The sequence below is a fragment of the Babylonia areolata genome, chromosome 2 (assembly GCF_041734735.1).
Source record: "Babylonia areolata isolate BAREFJ2019XMU chromosome 2, ASM4173473v1, whole genome shotgun sequence".
In the NCBI taxonomy this organism is placed as follows: Eukaryota; Metazoa; Mollusca; class Gastropoda; order Neogastropoda; family Buccinidae; genus Babylonia; species Babylonia areolata.
This window is the reverse complement of record NC_134877.1, coordinates 11,753,641-11,773,498: the sequence shown is the minus strand read 5'-3', so window position 1 is coordinate 11,773,498 and position 19,858 is coordinate 11,753,641. Positions and strand designations below refer to the sequence as shown.

The 19,858-nt window shown below is 45.4% G+C and overlaps 1 protein-coding gene across 1 annotated transcript in view; it reads right to left on the bottom strand.

Annotated features, from left to right (window-relative positions):
• The window catches only part of LOC143297706 (phosphatidylinositide phosphatase SAC2-like), a 282,281-nt gene that overhangs the window by 51,233 nt on the left and 211,190 nt on the right, over positions 1-19,858 (bottom strand). Inside the window, exon 11 of the mRNA XM_076610130.1 lies at positions 14,137-14,214. Within this exon, the coding sequence (XP_076466245.1) occupies positions 14,137-14,214 (78 nt within the window). The remainder of the gene's footprint in view (positions 1-14,136; positions 14,215-19,858) is intronic.

Here is a 19,858-nt window from a genome sequence, read left to right as displayed (position 1 = left end):
ATTCGGATGAGACGATAAACCGAGGTCCCGTGTGCAGCATGCACTTGGCGCACGTAAAAGAACCCACGGCAACAAAAAGGATTGTTCCTGGCAAAATTCTGTAGAAAAGTCCACTTCGATAGGAAAAACGAATAAAACTGCAAGCAGGAAAAAAAAAAGAAAAAAAAAAAAAGGTGGCGCTGTAATGTAGCGACGCGTTCTCCCTGGGGAGAGCAGCCCGAATTTCACACAGAGAAATCTGTTGAGACTAAAAGAGAAATACGATATAGAGAGAGACGGGGAGGGGAGAGGGAGGGGGAGAGAGAGAGAGAGGGGGGAGGGGGGAGGCAGAGAACAATGTGTGTGCGCGCGCGCGGCGTGTGTGTGTGTGTGTGTGTGTGCGCGCGCGCGCGTGTGTGTATGTGCCGGCGCGCTCATGCGGCAGCTGTTCTTTTTAGTCTTCTATGTCTTTTCTCTTTAGTCTCTCCTACCTACTAACGAACACGGGAACATTAAATTAAACAATGCAAGCAGTTTTATGTGATTTTCTAAATGAAAACCACAGCTGTGAGATGGAAAAACAACGTCCTCTGAAGAGAACCACGAAAATGAACTTGTCATGACAAATACATGGAATATAACACCGAAATGGCCACATCGTCTGTCGCAGTATCAGCGGAGTCACACTTGGCCTGTCAGCTCGCGGTCCACTTCGTAACATGCTGAAGAGACACAGAAGAAAGGGTGGGGCAAGTATAATGGGATTTGACAAGCAAGGATAATACAGAGGAGAGACGGAAAGACTATGAGCACAGCCACGTATCCAACTGTTAAAACTGAATCGCAGAATCATGGAATCAGGATTCGACAGTCAGATGAGGTGTCAAATACAGATATTGACATGGACATTGAAATGAACCATAGACGATATCGACACTACCTGGTAAGTATACAGTTATCGCATGAGGTCAGAAGCTATGGAGAAGCTATCATTATTTTTTCAGATTGTCTTTCATTAATCCTGACCTTCTTCTCTTAAAATTGGAGATTCAGACGTAGACATTGTATCTTCAGTAAAACAACAACAACAACACACACACACACACACACACAAACCAAAAAAAAAAAAAAAAAAAAAAAAACCCTGCAAGGCGTGAATTTCAATAATCAAGTCTGGACAAGACAAGAGAACACACCAGAGCCTATTCAGAAAGAAATATGTAAACAATCTCTGCAAGGCTGCATACAACTACCTTCAAATTGGAAAGATCAGTTCCATCCGACATCTCCTCACTATTCAAGCAACACGAACTCTGCTGTGTTCTCTTGTCTTGTCCAGACTCGATTGTTGTAACTCACTCCTCATCTCATCAGTCGTCCTCAATATTCAATACAAAAACTCCAGAGAGTTCAAAACGCAGCAGCATGATCAATCTTCAGAACCGTAAACACTGACAATGTCACCCCTCTTCTATTTTCTCTTCACTGGTTACCAGTTTCTGCCCGCATTCGGTACAATGTCGCAACTCTCATCTTCAACTCCGTTTTAGGTGCTGCCCCTCAGTATCTGAGAGAAGCGATTCAAACTTCCATGCCTCCACGGCAACTCAGATCATCACGTGTTCCGATTCACGGAGGCTACTTTCTTCCCGTGTAAAAACCAGATTCTTTCTTTCCCCCACGCAGCTCCATCTGTCTGGAACAGTTCACCTCACGACCTTCGCCACTCTCCCTCGCTTCAATCTTTCAAAAAAATGGCCTGAAAACTCAACTTTTTGAAAACCTACCCTTTCTCGCATTCCCTCCCTTTCCAACATTCCCACTCTTTCTGGCATTCCCTCCCTTTCCAACATTCCCACTCTTTCTGGCATTCCCTCCCTTTCCAACATTCCCACTCTTTCTGGCATTCCCTCCCTTTCCAACATTCCCACTCTTTCCCCCGCGTGGGGGTGCGGGGAGAGGGGGGGGGGGGGGAAAGAAGCGGGAACATGGCAAAGCATGAACGCCTGAACAGAACGCCTCCAATCCAAACAGTGTCTGTACAAAAGCTGCGGTTAGGGCTGTAGCCTGAAGAATCGTGTTTTTCGACCACCAGAAATCCTGTGCCACACCCCGAGGAGAACCTTCCCAGTGATCTCCGGACACAAAGAACCAGCAACCATCTTCTAACAGCCACATATTCTCTGTGTGCATCTCTGTGTCTCTGGGGGTTTTTTCTCTAGCTCTCCGTCTCTGAATGTCCAATCGAATCGAGTCGAATTTACTGAGAGAATTTTACTGTGGCGAACACCCCGAAATAGTGGCGTTAAAGGCAAGCTATGCTGTAGGTGTGTTTATATCAAGCCATACCGGTCCTCGTGCGATGTCTGAAACAAAGGAGCACTGCATTTCTTTTCAGAATCAGACGAAAATCAGGAACTACTTATTTTTTCAGCCTCTTGAAAAGCGCTCTGTTTTCAGTATTTTATTATGTTGGGCACTTGGGGGGTTGCTTTTTTGGTGTTGTTGTTGTTGTCGATGCTGCTGTTGTTGTTTTGGTTTGGTTTGGTTTGGGGTTGGGTTGTTTTTGTTGTTGTCCAAGGCCAAGGTGCTGAGAGCAGTTCCTAACGTGACCCTAGTTTTCATCATTGTGGTCGAGCACTGGATCCAATGAACAACAGGTTCTATGTGACACACTCTCAGACCTTATCCCCCATGGTGAGATAGGTCACGGCAAGGACGGTAAAGATTAACAAGATTACACTCATGACATGGGTTCGCCATCCGTCATGGGATCATATATCTTTCACCCTCCTGTACTGCTCTCTCTCTCTCTTACACACACACACACACTCTCTCTCCTTTCGTCTGTCTGTCTCTCTCTCTCTCTCTCTCTCTCTTTCTCTTATACACACACGCGCGCGCGCGCGCGCACGCACACACACACACACACACACACATTCTCTCTCTCTCTCTTTGTTTTCGTCGCTCTCTCTTCGTCTATCTGTCTGTCTGTCTGTCTCTCCATCTCTCTCTCTCCCACACACAACTTTTGTGCCGCTTATGCAATCAGGCTAAAGAAGATGAAATCCATTTTTTGTTTTGTTGCCCTGCTTTTCATGATCTCAGAGTGAAATTAATTAATTCGAAGTATTATGCAGAACCATGTCATTTTAGGCTGAAAATGTTGTTGTCAACAAGAAATGAGACAGTTATTTTTAATTTAGCTATGTATATTTATGAAGCAAGCAAGAGGCTGCGCACTGCAGTCTCTTAATATTCGTTTGCAGACCTTATGTCTGTTAACTGGTACCTTTGTTAATGAAAATTATGTATTATGTTCCTTTGTATTAGCCCCTTCAGTATGGGGCCAAGGCCTTTATCTGAATAAACATCTGAACCTGAATCTGAATCTGAATCTCTCCCACACACACACTCTCTCTCTTCGTCTGTCTGCCTCTCTCTCTCTCTCTCTTACACACAGACACGCTCTCTCTCTCCTTTCGTCTGTCTGTCTGTCTGTCTCTCTGTATTCTTATCTGTCTCCTCATGTTTTCTTCCCACCTGATCCCTTTCCCTCGTCCCCCGCCATCAGTCTCCCTGCCTCCTCCCCTACCCCCTCTCTCCCTAATCATAAGAAGGACATGATTCTATTGTGACATTCTGTTTTGCTTTCTTAAATACTCTTTGAGTTCCCCTTTTCCATTCATTTGAAGTTCATTTATGTTGGTTTTAATTTTCCTTTCAAGACATTATTTACAGTTTTGCAAGCTGATAACAACCCAGCCCCCCCCCCCCCCCCCCCAGCAAAAACAAATATATGTTTTTGTCTGAATTGTTCTTTTGAAAAAATCACCTAGTTTGTTTCTTAATATCTTGAGCTACGATTATATGATCTCATCGAATTAATGGTGTTTTTCTTTCTTTCTTTCTCCCTTTCTTTTTACTCTTCTATTGTCATCTTTTCCCTCCACCTTCTCTGTCTCCCTCTTCATTTTATTCTTCTCTTTTCTACTTCGTTAAAAAAAAGTTCTGAACATTTTCTTATTGCGAAGATATGGTAAAAAGAAGCTTGTGGCTTATCGATTTATCCTCAATAAAACATTTGAGTTCTCTCTGTCTGTCTGTCTCTCTCTCTCTCTCTTTCTTTCTTTCTCTTTCTCTCTTCCTCACACACACACACACACACACACACACACACACACACACACACACACACACAACCTCAGTACTGCCGAAACTGGGCACATACACAGCCAGTACACGAGGAAAAGGAAAAGTAGAAAAGCGAGTAACCATGCGTCACACAAGATCTGGGTTCATTTCATCCAAAGTGACATTGATTCCATCAAAGACATAATACATACGACCAGCACTTGAACTGCGACAGACAGAATGAACTTGGGTGTGTGGATGTGGTATGACATACTTGGTGCTTGTGTCAGTCACTGACCGGTTCGCAACAAATGGAGCAGCGAACACTTTTTTTTTTTTTTTAACAAGTAAAACAAACAGAAGGTTGGCAAATAGCAAAAAAAGCGCCAGCCTAAGTAAAAACAACACCAGATTTACACACACACACACACACACACACACACACACACAATACAATAAAATAAAACAAAACCCATGACAACACGTTTCTCGAATATTCTGGTCGTGTACAGCTCGCAAATAGCAAAAAAGCGCCAGCCTATGTAAAAATAAGACCAGATTTACATATTAAAAGTACTAATAATTTTTTTTATTTCTTTTTTTTTTTTTAATGACGATACGCTCCTCGAATATTCTGGTAGCGTGCAGCTCTCCGTTGCTGTGGGTGACGAACGGGACGCGGAAGTGACAGTCCCAGCCTGACAAGGGAGACAAATGACAAGGAGGGCAGGGGAGTGGGGAGTGAGGGCGGGGGCGGGGGGGGGGGGGTGGGGGTGGATAAGGGAAGGAAGGGTGAGAGCAGACAGGTCACCCCCATCTCTCTGGAGGTGAGGGCAGACAAGGACGGGCAAAGAAGACACACACTCCGGACCATTCCGTCCCCTCCTCCTCTGCCCTCCCCTTCAACGACGGGAGTCAACGCTCTCTCTCATGGCCCGTCCCGGGAAGTGGGTGGGGGTTAGGGGGTGGGGGTGGGGGTGGGGAGGGAGAGAAGAGGAGGTGGGGGAGGGAGTGGGGGTGGAGGAGGGTAAAGGATGATGAAACGTAGGCTTCCTGTTGTTGACAGCCTGTGGATGGTTTTTTTTTTTGTTGTTGTTTTTTGTGTGTGTGTGTGTGTGTGTGTGTGTGCAAAACCAGGGATCGCGTTGAGCTTGGAAAAAAAAAAGTTCGCAATTGTGTAGGTTTTATTTATTTATTTGTTTATTCATGATTCATTCATCTGTTAACTGTATCATTTAACCACATCCAGAGAAACATGATAGGAGAAGTGTGCATTGTTGGTTGTTGTCGTTTCTGCTTTATGTTAAGTGACGCTTTTGTTTGGATCTTGTTTTGTTTTTGGTTTGTTTAAAAGCCGTTGCAAAAACAGAGCGGGAGGGAGAGAGAGAGAGAGAGAGAGAGAGAGGCTGACGTGAGGGAGATAAAAACCTTGTGAACCAGTGATTTCCATGACTGATCTCCCAGCTCTGCGAAAACCTCTTCACAAAACCACCACCGCCACAAAAACAACAAAAACTAGAACACTTCCTCTGAGAATTCAACGGCCTGTGTGGCTAGATTTCGATTGAAACGATAAACTGAGACCCAGCGCGTAGCAGTCTACACTTAGCGCTCATTGATAAGATAATTCACAGCCCAGGATCGAACCCATTCAGACAGTTACATGACCCCAATAATTCTAAAATAGATGATATTCCAATTTGACACTTTCTCTACTTTGTCCTTACTTAGTCGTAGGGAAAAAAACAACAACCCAACCTACTCCTCACACACACACACACACACACGTAGTTCGGCTGTGCTGGCTGATTTTTTTTTTTTTTTTTTTTTTTATTTTTTTTTTTTCTCAATTCTTACTGGACAGCAGAAGCTGCGGTAGGGGTATGGGTAGTGGTGGTGGTGGTGGTGGTCATGAGCACCGTACAGTGTCAGAGATTGTTTTACGTCATCCTGTATATTATGCGCCATGAATATGTATAGATGCTTTGAGTTCTTCCTCTTCTATCTCGTTGTTCAACTGCATTGTCGTTCACATATTTCTTTATTGCTTTTATTGTGTAAAAACCAAAAAAAACCAAAACAAAAAAAACCCCCACAAAAACAAATATTTGTATTTGTATTTCTTTTTATCACATCAGATTTCTCTGTGTGAAATTCGGGCTGCTCTCCCCAGGGAGAGCGCGTCGCTATACTATAGCGCCACCCATTTTTGACTCACTTGTGCAAACAAAGTGAGTCTAGGTTTTAACCCGGTGTTCGGTTGTCTGTGTGTGTGTGTGTGTGTGTGTGTGTGTGTGTGTGTGTGTGGCCGTGGTAAACTTTAACATTGACATTTTCTCTGCAAATACTTTGTCAGTTGACAACAAATTACGCATAAAAATAGGAAAAATTCAGTTCTTTCCAGTCATCTTGTTTAAAACAATATTGCACCTCTGGGATGGGCACAAAAAATAAAAAAGAAGCCTAATTATATGCAAACTGCATTTACTGTTATATTTATATTTTTTGTATTCTCTAAACTTGGCACTTTGACCTCTTATTCTGACACAACAACAAGAGGAGTCATTATTATCATTTTTTGTTCAAACAGGAACTTCTTTTGCTAAGCATGGAATTTTTATTTATTTTGCAAACGTTTTGGTGCAGATAGTAAAAAAGGGAAATTACTCTGTAATTAATGCTAGGGGACTTAATTTATCACAAGTGAGTCTTGAAGGCCTTGCCTCTCTTGTTTTGTATTTTTTCCTGCGCGCTGTTTTATTTGTTTTTCCTATCGAAGTGGATTTTTCTACAGAATTTTGCCAGGAACAACCCTTTTGTTGCCGTGGGTTCTCTTACGTGCACTAAAAGCATGCTGCACACGAGACCTCGGTTTATCGTCTCATCCGAATGACTAGCGTCCAGACCACCACTCAAGGTCTAGCGGCGGGGGTGAAAATATCGGCGGCTGAACCGTGATTCGAACCAGCGCGCTCAGATTCTCTCGCTTCCTAGGCGGACGCGTTACCTCTAGGTCATCACTCCACACGAAGAAGATAACAAACAAGCTTAAGCCATTAATTAAGAAACAAAATCAAAACCATTAAACAAACAAAAGTAAAGAAAGGGTGGGAGTTTTTACATCATCACACACAAAAAAGTTGATACGATGTTTCTGTGAATATGGTGATTTGTTGATTATTTATCCACCGTATTCCCCCCCACCCCACCCCACCCACACACCACCCCCCCACACACACACACACCCCGCCCCCCATTTTGCATAACTACACTGCAGTGTTAGTCTCTCTGTTTGCTACAAACATCTTCTGAACAACACATCATTAGGACGTGACATGGTTCACGATGCTGTAGCAGGCTACAGGGGCTGTTCCCTGTTCTCTTGGCCGATTGACTGTCACACGCCAGCTGCCTTGTCATTTCTTGTTGCGGTCATTGTACCACTTGTGTGTGTGTGTGTGTGTGTGTGCCTACGTGTCTATGCGTGCGTGTGTGTATGTGCGTGCGTACGTGTGTGTGTGTATGTGTGTGTACGTGCGTACGTGTGTGTGTGTGTGTGTGTGTGTGTGCGCGCGCGCGCGCACGTGTGCGTGTTACGTGCAGGAGAAAATCTACGTGCGTGAATTCGCGCAAAAATGATACTTGCGTCTGTGCCTGTGAACGAGAGAACGGCTGAATTATGTTATGAGAATCATAAACCTCAGTGTAGCCTGATACTTGCGTATCGTCCTTTACTTTTTCTTCTTCTTTTTTTTTTCTGCCTAAAAAAACAAAAACAAAAAAACAAAAACAAAACAAAACAAAAAAACCCCAACTTGAAACGGGTTCAAAGGGCCATCATAATTTAATTTCTACGTATCATGACGAAACACGATGAAGGCTATAACTTCATACACAACACCGATAGCTTTCTTATTTCAGATATCGATACTACTGTGCCACGTCAGCAGCCTCAGGGTAGAAGCAGAACTCAACACCCTGAAGCACACCTGGGGTACCATCTCGAGACTGGCCCAAAACACACAACAGTGACGGTTCTTTGTTGCTGCTCAACATACTGGATTAGGGCGTTATGGGCAATGCTGCTACTGCCGCTGACGTCAGCAAGAACTATAAACATGTCGTAAGGTGGTATTAAGATTATTGTCACAGTTAATGATCACGCGAACCTTCAACTTCTGGCCTCTGTACACGCGGGTGCTTGAATGCGTCTGAGTATGAAATTATGTGCGCTTGAGCACGTGGGTGTACGTGCCTGTATGTACGTCTGTTCGTGAATGCACAAGTGCGTCCAATCATGTCAAAACGATCTCTCTTGAGGGCAAACAAAATAAGCTTGTACTGCTGTTTTTTTCACCTTGCTTTGAAAACTAAGAGGAAAAGATAAGAGATCTCTCTCTCTCTCTCTCTCTCTCTCTCTCTCTCCGCGCGCGCGCGCGTGTGTGTGTGTGTGTGTGTGTGTGTGTGTGTGTGTGTGTGTGTGTGTGTGTGTCTGAGTGTGTTTTAACAATCCAAAACAAAACTACACCTCCTCCTCCGCGTCATCAAAATGGAAGGCGTGGGTATGCGTGTGTGGGAGGGGAAGAGAGGTGGGTATCGAAGGGGAGGTGGGGCGAATGTATTACACCTAGCTAGACTCTCTGTGTGACATGAAGAGCGATGCACGTCACATGTCTTCAAATCAAATTCAAACGAAGCATGCTATCTGTGACGGGGGCAGCTTTGAAGTGGATCAGTCAGTTGCGGACTGAAGACAAACAACCGATTACGAGAAGCTGTGATCGATGCGGTAGGGCCGCTTGATCTTTCCTGGTCAACTTTGCATCGTGCCTTTATGATCTCTTCGTACGCGGAAAAGCTATATTGCCGTGGGCGATAGCCTGGGAGGGGTCTTCACCTAAAATCAACAACAAACGACTGGAGTGACTTAGTTTTTCTTATTTTTTTCTGTTTAAGATTTTTTTCTTCTCTTTTTACTTCTACTATACTCTCTCCCTCTCTCCGTCCCCCATCCCCCACTCTCACTCCCCCCCCCCCACCCCATCCCTCTCTCTCTCTCGCTGGCTCGCTCTCTGTATGTCTGTACCCCCGTGGGGATGCCGGGGGTCTTTCAATGTAAACAGCATCCCCGCCTTCCGGAAATTATATGCTAGGAATTTCCTCTTTACTATTGCTCTCTTTATTTCTGCCTGTTTTCTTCCTTCACTGTTGTCTCCCTTTTCTGCCTTCCCAGTCCATTCCCCTTTCTTTTATCGAGCAGGCCTTGACACTTTTTTTTTCTGCAGTCTATGATGTACTGTATGTGCTGTTTTGCTCTGGCGATTAGGTAGTGAAGATTGTAAATACTGGGATGGGCACTAGCTGTCCATTCTGCAGTGTTAATTGCCTATCTGGCATTTTCTTTATGTATTTTCTGCTTGGTTTTGAAGTATTCTTGTTATTTTTTGTTTCCTTTTTGACTCACTTGTGAAAACAAAGTCTAGGTTTTAACCCGGTGTTCGGTTGTCTCTGTGTGTGTGTGTGTGTGTGGTAAACTTTAACATTGCCATTTTCTCTGCAAATACTTTATCAGTTGACACCAAATTTGGCATAAAAATTGGAAAAATTCAGTTCTTTCCAGTCATATTGTTTAAAACAATATTGCACCTCTGGGATGGGCACAAAAATATATATAAAAAAAGAAGCCAAATTATATGCAAACTGAATTTACTGTCATTTTTTTTTTTTTTATTCTCTAAACTTGGCACTTTGATCTGATATTCTGACACAACAACAAGAGCAGTCATTTTTATCATTTTTTGTTCAAACAGAAACTTCTTTTGCTAAGCATGGCAGTTATATTTATTTTGCATGTCTTTGCTGCAGATAGAAAAAAGGGAAATTAATCTGTAATTAACGCTATGGGGCTTAATTTGCTTTAAACTGATCTTTCTCATCTTAAACATTACATTTTGAAATTATACTCAGTACATAAAAAAACTTGTGTGTTTTACTCTCAGTGTACAGGGCTTTCACTATGTTCATTCGCCCAAGTGGTCTTTTTTCGAAAATCTTTATAGATCTATTGGCTGAGCCCTGAAGGTCATGGGCAAAAATCAATTGCGTACACCTATCTATACATATTCAAAGCGCGTGCTCATATTCTTCACGAACGCGAACGTCGCCATTTTGTTTCAAGTTGCTGACCTGCCCGTTCAATCCTATATTCAATCGACAATACACGATAACATGTGATGTAAAGTTGGAGAAGGAGACCGTTAAATATTTATACAGAGAAAGATTTGTGAACGCCTCATCACTTACTGGATTATGCCCCAAACTGCCATCAAAATATCCACAGAATCAGTCGGAATTCACAGTTAAAAATAATAAACCTGAGAGTTAACACCCTTGAATTGATGAAACGTAAAAAATTCCAGTCTTGACTCTTCTCAAAATGAAGTCCTTTTCATTTTATACGACGTTTAGAAGAACTTGTACTTGGCTCTACATGTTATTAGTTTAACAGAATAGTCAATTTTCATATCAACTTTAAAACTATAAAACTTGAACGAACATAAAAGAGAAATTGAATCAACCGGTGTCAACCGGGTGTAACTAAACTTGTACATCTATCTAGATCCAGAGAAAACGGCTAAATGTTGCAGTGTGATTGCGGCGATAGCCACGTCTCCTTTACCGCGGACTTAAAAAGAATTTTTAATTGCCCTTAAAGATTTTTTGAATGCCCAAGATACACCTGATTTAAACAGCGTTCTCACTGCGAATACCGCAATCGATTTATCGCCCTTTAAAAAAGCATGTTTAAATGTTATATTTTAGAACGTCAGTTAAGGAGCCACGATAGTGTAATGGGTAAGACAGTTTCTTCTCACCTGAACAAGCGAGGTTCGAATCTACCTTTAGGACTTTTTTTTTCTTTCTTTTAACCCGAAGCTTTATGATAATAAATACAGAACACATTTTAAAGATTAGATTTTTTAAAGTGTATCACAAGTGAGTCTTGAAGGCCTTGCCTCTTTTGTTTACGATTTGTTTTTAAATCTAGGGATGATAAATTAATCGGAATGGCTGGTGTCCTTAGCACGGCCCAATCTTATTTGCCTTGAGGTTTATCTTGATGTTTTTTGTGAACATATGTGACAGTTTAGCGTTGAAGCGGTTAAGCATCTGTATGGTTTTACAGTCCTCATAGGCCATGTGAGGTCGGCTGGACGTTCGGCAACAATAAACCCTGTACCTGTGTGTCTGTCTGTATCTGTCTGTCTCTCGGTCTCTGTGTTAAAACGGGGATGATAAATCATTCGATTCTGACTCTGAAAAGCCATAGCATGACATTAACATCATTCCCATTTCCGCTTCTCTCTGTCTGCCGTGTGTGTGTGTGTGTGTGTGTGTGTGTGTGTGTGTGTGTGTGTGCAGGGGAGGAAGGAGAGAGAGAGAGAGAGAGATGGGGCAGGGCAAGATGGGAGTTCGCGACAGAAAATAAAAAGAAAAAAAAGCTTGTCGCTGTTGGGAGATATGTCAGCGAACAAGCAATGGGATTTAGGAAGAAAGGATTACAGTTTTTCTCTTTTTCTTCTTCTTCTTTTTTTCTTTTATTTACAGAAGCGCGCATAAGTTGACAGGAGGTTGTCAGCAATCCACCTTGAAGTGTCTTTGCCTGCACAGAAAGCCACGGGCAGTCGGGTAAGGGTGACCCACTTCGCCGTCCGAGGACCGGGCGACAGGCAGTGAGAGTGACTGCAGCTAGCACCTCTGGAGTTCCGTCTGCCACTGATCGTTGTTTTATCTACGGCCTTGTTCTGTGTTCTTCATTTGTCATCTCTGTCTGTCTGACTGTCATTCTCTCCCTCTCTGACTGTCACTCTCTCTGTGTCTCTGTTTCTGTCTTTGTATGTCTGTTTGACTCTCTCTCTCTCTGACTGTCACTCTCTCTCTGTCTCTGTTTCTGTCTCTGTCTGTCTCTACCTTACTAGCTTAGCCACACTCTGGTTTAACATCGGCGTCAACCCTGGTGATACGTCCGACGGGGGTGAGCATCCCTGGGGAGGAGGGGGTGGTGGGTAAGGGCAAGCTTTTCTCACCAGTCACACGACACGACCAGAGGCGAGACTGGTACTGAGGTCGACAGTAAGAATGCACCTTTTGTTGGTGTTGTAGGGAGGTGTGGTGGGGTGCGGTTGATGACTGCCGGGTGATGGAAAATAACAATGCTCAAGACAAGGCTGTGACCTCCTTGAATTCCAGAGGACAGTCGATCTCTCAGATTGTCTTCACGGACTGTACGTCATCAGGCGAACAGTGCGAGACTATCTCTTTCGTTAATCATGTTTTATGGGGCCATCAACTGGCGAAATGAATGTCGCACTGCTGTCACTGGGTCACTTCGCTGTCAATCAAGCGAAATGAAATACGTTCAAGGCCAAGCCATCTGAAACGCAAATGTGTGGTTGTAGTATACCGCCCCAAACATTGTAACCTGAGAAAAACCATTCATTTGTGCATGCCTGTGCTGTTTCAGAACGCTTTGTGCTGCACCTTATCCTGTTTCGGTTATCGTCCCCAAGGTCAAGACAGTGCTTTTCTTTCTTTTTTTTTTTTTTTGTTCTTGAAACGTGTGACCTATATAGTCCATTTTCACTCTATTTGCTTTATCTACACACAAGACGCGGTGTCGTGAAACCAACGTCAGCAAATTAACGTGTTTCTGGAATGCTCAAGTGCTGGCTGTCAACAATGATGAGTGGGTTCGTTCCCTGCTGAATGTCGACAAGCAGGACGGCTTGTGGACCAGTTCTGTGTCGGTGTCCAGTGGACCGTCAGGACACGGCAGCAGACCGGTGAATTAAGTAAAACACCGGACTCTCATCAGTAGGGTGTGCAGCGCTCGTCGTCAATCGCTGCTGCGTCTTCAAAAAGAAATGCCCGTCTGTGGCGGGGTCTCCCTTAGACAGGCAGGGGGAAGATGCAAGCAGGGGATACTACTACTACTACTACTACTACTACTACGACGACGACGACGACGACGACGACGACGAATTATAATAATAATAATAATAATTAAAAAAAAAATTTAAAAACTATTTCATTTGCACTGAATCTTATGCGGAGACAAATCAAAGCCACTTCACTACCCAACTTTCACTCGCATGCACAAATGATCACACAGGGATGAAAGACAACACTTAACAAACACACACAGATAGATGGTTAGAGACACCAGGGGCGGAAAGAGGGAGGGGAGGGTGGGGAGGGAAGGGCTGTTTCAGAAAGAGGTACCTAGGTTTCAAGGCCAGACTTGAAAGAACGTACGAGTGCAGGGATTTAACGAGTCGGAGGAACAAGGGGGATTAATCCAAGAGTACTAATGCCCAGGGTCAGAGAAAGAGCGGCATGGCAGCCGACTGTAGGGTGTTCGAACCCGGGAACGGAGAAACAGAGTGGGTCTGAAAGAGATCGTAGAGAGCGAGAGGGGGTGCAGTAGAGCTGAAGGCAGTCACACAGGACGGGGCAGATTATGCCGTGATTCTGCACTCTGCATTGGATGATGGATCACCACAGCCAGCGGTGGCCCAGTTGACGTTGTGCCTTTCTAGGACGCAAGAGGCACTGGGGGTCCTTGGTCCTCCCTCCCGCCCCTCACCTTCACAAGACCTTGAGAGTGGTACGGGTATCAGTGTTTCGGATGAGGCATTAAACTGAGTTCCTTCCTAGCGCGCTTTAAAAAAAACAAAAACTGGGTTATGAGATAGATCTCCTTGAGCCAGCAGCCCGAATTTCACGCGCTGGCAACCTTCTCCGGTACAACCATCCTCATAAAATACATTTAACACCCCTGTTCCACTTCACTCCTTTCCACACACACACACACACACACACACACACGCATGCACGCACACACACACACACACACACACACACACACACACACACACACACACACACACACACACACACACACACAGGGCACAGACGAACACAAGAAGAGAGAAAGAGAAGGGGGCTGCAATGAAGACTCACCAGCAGTATCTCATGTTCTTGATGATGTCCTTGATGCCGTCTGTCAGAATGGACACGTTCTCGAACTTCATGCCCCGGCTGTGAAGACAACATGGTAACAATGACTCGACAGTAACGTCATCTGTAACATCACTCAGTGATGACGAACAGCTGGTATGTCCTGTGGCTGTCTCTCCCACAGTCACTTCACATGTCTCTGTCTCACCCACAGTCACTTCACTTCACATGTCTCTGTCTCTCCCACAGTCACTTCACATGTCTCTGTCTCTCCCACAGTCACTTCACATGTCTCTGTCTCTCCCACAGTCACTTCACATGTCTCTGTCTCACCCACAGTCACTTCACTTCACATGTCTCTGTCTCACCCACAGTCACTTCACTTCACGTGTCTCTGTCTCTCCCACAGTCACTTCACATGTCTCTGTCTCTCCCACAGTCACTTCACATGTCTCTGTCTCTCCCGCAGTCACTTCACATGTCTGTCTCTGTCTCTCCCACAGTCACTTCACATGTCTCTGTCTCACCCACAGTCACTTCACATGTCTGTCTCTGTCTCTCCCACAGTCACTTCACATGTCTCTGTCTCTCCCACAGTCACTTCACATGTCTGTCTCTGTCTCTCCCACAGTCACTTCACATGTCTCTGTCTCACCCACAGTCACTTCACATGTCTGTCTCTGTCTCTCCCACAGTCACTTCACATGTCTCTGTCTCTCCCACAGTCACTTCACATGTCTCTGTCTCTCCCACAGTCACTTCACATGTCTGTCTCTGTCTCTCCCACAGTCACTTCACATGTCTCTGTCTCACCCACAGTCACTTCACATGTCTCTGTCTCACCCACAGTCACTTCACATGTCTGTCTCTGTCTCTCCCACAGTCACTTCACATGTCTCTGTCTCTCCCACAGTCACTTCACATGTCTCTGTCTCTCCCACAGTCACTTCACATGTCTGTCTCTGTCTCTCCCACAGTCACTTCACATGTCTCTGTCTCACCCACAGTCACTTCACATGTCTGTCTCTGTCTCTCCCACAGTCACTTCACATGTCTCTGTCTCTCCCACAGTCACTTCACATGTCTCTGTCTCACCCACAGTCACTTCACTTCACATGTCTCTGTCTCTCCCACAGTCACTTCACATGTCTCTGTCTCTCCCACAGTCACTTCACATGTCTCTGTCTCACCCACAGTCACTTCACATGTCTGTCTCTGTCTCTCCCACAGTCACTTCACACGTCTCTGTCTCATCCACAGTCACTACACATGTCTCTGTCTCATCCACAGTCACTTCACATGTCTCTGTCTCACCCACAGTCACTTCACATGTCTCTGTCTCTCCCACAGTCACTTCACATGTCTCTGTCTCTCCCACAGTCACTTCACATGTCTCTGTCTCACCCACAGTCACTTCACTTCACATGTCTCTGTCTCACCCACAGTCACTTCACATGTCTCTGTCTCACCCACAGTCACTTCACATGTCTCTGTCTCACCCACAGTCACTTCACATGTCTCTGTCTCATCCACAGTCACTTCACATGTCTCTGTCTCTCCCACAGTCACTTCACTTCACATGTCTCTGTCTCTCCCACAGTCACTTCACATGTCTCTGTCTCTCCCACAGTCACTTCACTTCACATGTCTCTGTCTCACCCACAGTCACTTCACATGTCTCTGTCTCATCCACAGTCACTTCACATGTCTCTGTCTCACCCACAGTCACTTCACATGTCTCTGTCTCATCCACAGTCACTTCACATGTCTCTGTCTCTCCCACAGTCACTTCACTTCACATGTCTCTGTCTCTCCCACAGTCACTTCACATGTCTCTGTCTCACCCACAGTCACTTCACATGTCTCTGTCTCTCCCACAGTCACTTCACTTCACACGTCTCTGTCTCACCCACAGTCACTTCACATGTCTCTCCTCCATAAAATTAGGGTTTATGGTGCACTTTTCATCTCTCTCTCTCTCTCTCTCTCTCTCTCTCTCTCAATCCCCCCCACCCCTCTCTCTCTCAATCTCCCCCCCCCCTCTCTCTCTCTCTCGTTTGCGTACATACGCAAGCATATGCGATCGTTCATCCTCCATACATAACTATACACGTTATGAAATATCGTTATTCAGGTCAAGGAGGGACGAAGCAAGGTCACTGAAAGAAAGAAAAGGGGGGTGTTCACCAACATCACGGGGTGGTGAACATCTTTGAAAGTTACTGACATAACCACGTTCCAGCTGACCCGTCAACGGCGCTGACGTCTTCTACAGAGCACTCCACCATCCGCAGTCAGTTCTCTGACCAACGACATCACGTGCAACGATCCCCTGTCCTCATTACGTCACAAGTGACCTGATTTCAAACAATGTTAGAGCTATCACAATGCGGATCTCGGTTCACGTTACACGATGTAAAACTGTCAGAATTATTGAAAGTGGAGATCTAAGCTTACAGAGGATTACTGAGAAGCACGCCGTCCTCGCTCCTTTGACGCATTTGCTTAACTCACTCAGTACGGTCAGTCCTCTCTTCTCCTCTACACGGACCCCTCGGATGTTCAGTGGGTGTCTCAATGACCCAACCTTTAGCTTCCGTCGTCAGAATTGTGGTATTCTTTGTCAACATTCACCTCTTCAGTACAAGAGCCTTCCGCTTGCAATATTTTGATGGTGGTAATTGGGGTGAAACGCTGTTAACGTCGTCTCTTTCGCCGTTCGTATGGAGAGAGTTAAAATGGCAGCGGTATGTCAGGTCTGGATCTAGACACCTTTCTCCTTTCTTCGGCATTCAACGAACAGTCTGTCTCACGATACGCATTTTCACACACACACACACACACACACACACACACACACACACACACACATATAAATAAATAAATAAAATAAAGAAAGTAAAAGATAGCTGGGTGGAGATCGGTGTAATCTGAATGATTGTCGGGTGAATGTCAGTGCTATTTGAGCAACTGTCGGGTGGAAGTATGTGCTATCAGTGTGGTTGTCGGTTGGAAGTCTGTGCTATCAGAATGATTGTCGGGTGGAAGTCTACCTTACCCACATGTCGGGTGGAAGTCTGTGCTGTCAGAGTGATTGTCGGGTGGGAGTCTGTCTTACCCACATGTCGGGTGGAAGTCTGTGCTATAAGTGTGATCGTTGGGTGGAAGTCCGTACTATCAGTGTCTGTGCTATCAGAAGGATTGTCGGGTGGAAGTCTGTGCTGTCAGAGTAATTGTCGGGTGGAAGTCTGTGCTGTCAGGGTGACTGTCGGGTGGAAGTCTGTTCTGTCAGGGTGACTGTCGGGTGGAAGTCTGTGCTGTCAGTGTGATTGTCGGGTGGAAGTATATGCTATCAGAGCGACTGTCGGGTGGAAGTCTGTGCTGTCAGAGCGACTGTCGGGTGGAAGTCTGTGCTGTCAGTGTGATTGTCGGGTGGAAGTCTGTGCTGTCAGAGCGACTGTCGGGTGGAAGTATATGCTATCAGTGTGTGATTGTCGGGTGGAAGTCTGTGCTGTCAGAGCGACTGTCGGGTGGAAGTCTGTGCTGTCAGTGTGATTGTCGGGTGGAAGTCTGTGCTATCAGTGTGATTGTCGGGTGGAAGTCTGTGCTATCAGAGCGACTGTCGGGTGGAAGTCTGTGCTGTCAGTGTGATTGTCGGGTGGAAGTCTGTGCTATCAGTGTGATTGTCGGGTGGAAGTCTGTGCTGTCAGAGCGACTGTCGGGTGGAAGTCTGTGCTGTCAGTGTGATTGTCGGGTGGAAGTCTGTGCTGTCAGAGCGACTGTCGGGTGGAAGTCTGTGCTGTCAGTGTGATTGTCGGGTGGAAGTCTGTGCTATCAGTGTGATTGTCGGGTGGAAGTCTGCTGTCAGAGCGACTGTCGGGTGGAAGTCTGTGCTGTCAGTGTGATCGTCGGGTGGAAGTCTGTGCTATCAGTGTGATTGTCGGGTGGAAGTCTGTGCTGTCAGAGCGACTGTCGGGTGGAAGTCTGTGCTGTCAGTGTGATCGTCGGGTGGAAGTCTCTGCTATCAGTGTGATTGTCGGGTGGAAGTCGGTGCTGTCAGTGTAATTGTCGGGTGGAAGTTTGTGCTATCAATGTGACTGTCGGGTGGAAGTCTGTGCTATCAGAGTGACTGTCTCACCTACATGTCGGGTGGAAGTATGTCTCACCCATATGTCGGGTGGAAGTCTGTGCTGTCAGTGTGGCTTTCGGGTGGGAGTCTGAGGTGAGGTACTGGCAGAGTGACTGGCTGACGGCTGACCCGACACTCGCTGTGTCTTTCCTCTTGACGTGGTGACAGGGCGACGTGCGTTCAGCCCGCTCTTTCACAGTCACACAACTTAGAGAGGTGGTGCCTTTCCTTATTCCTTTCTTTCCTTCTTCATTCATTTCTTTCTTTCTCCTTCTTTCTTCTTGAAGGTGGGGATGTGGCTTGGTTTGGTGTGTTCGGATGAAAAAAACAAAAAAAAACAAAACAAAACAAACAAAAAAAAACCATTCTGTTTTTGACGTTTAATGGTGGGCGACACTTCTTTTGCTTCCCAAAGAAGTTGTATCCACTTCAGTGATTGACAGTTTGTACGGTCTTCCTTTAGTATGATCACGAATTGCACTAACTGGTTTTGCGGGTGTTGTTGTTGTTGTTTGTTTGTTTGTTTGCCTTTTCTCTCAGAAATACCGCAATCATCCACATATATATTCATATATTTGTTGCGGCGTCCATATAATGTAGAAATAAAACACAAAAATACAACACAATATCAAGTCTCTCGGGTTACATAAAGAACCGAGGTCTCATGTGCCGCTATCGTTTTTTTCATTCATCCATTCACTCATTCGTTCATACATTCATTTTCTTTCTTTTCTTTCTTTCTTTCTTTCTCTGTTGGTTTTTCCGCACAGTTTCAACGGCGTCACTCTCACGCTCCTCACCCTGACACACACCACAGCTCCAGTTTGCGGAAGTCCCAGTCGTGGCAGTCCACAAGGACGTATCGATGCGAAGGTGGCCACGAGACCACAAACAAGAGGAGACCCTGTACTGCTACTGAGTCGCTGCGGCTTTTTTTTTTTTTTTTTTTTTTTTTAGTAATGTCTGTCCTTATTCGGACTTGACGTATATACGCAGGACACCAACCACTGTGCCCCCTCACCCCTAACTGACATCAATAATTCAATAATTGCACAGTCGCAGATTCAGACTGAGTGAAACCCTCTCCCCTAAATACCCCACCCCCCATCCAACCCTCCCTTGGAACCGAGACCGCCACCTCGCCCTCCAAACAACAGATTACAGATTACAGAATATTTTATTATCTCAACAAGTGCCCAGAAAAGTCCCCTACACCGGACACCTGTCAAGGGCAGGAACTCGCCATAAGCAACGAAAGTGCAGGCAGCGGAAATGGAAACTGAGGTGACGGTGAGAGCAGGCCATGGAAAGGCCAAAGAATTATCTCTCCCCCCCCCCCCTCTCACCCCCTCCCCCTTTTTTCCCCCTTCCCCTCAGTGAACTCTGCGCTTCATGGCTTTGCACTCGTGGTGTTTATGGAAAAATAAGCTCGTGGTGGCGCCAAATGGAAGGATGTGACATTGAAACCCCAACACACACACACACACCCTGTGGAACTGTGAAACACAAGCCCGTGATGAGGACATAGTTCCTGGTGCACCGAGGACCTCAGATTACTGTGTCATGGGCCAGACAGACAGATGTAAATGACATCAC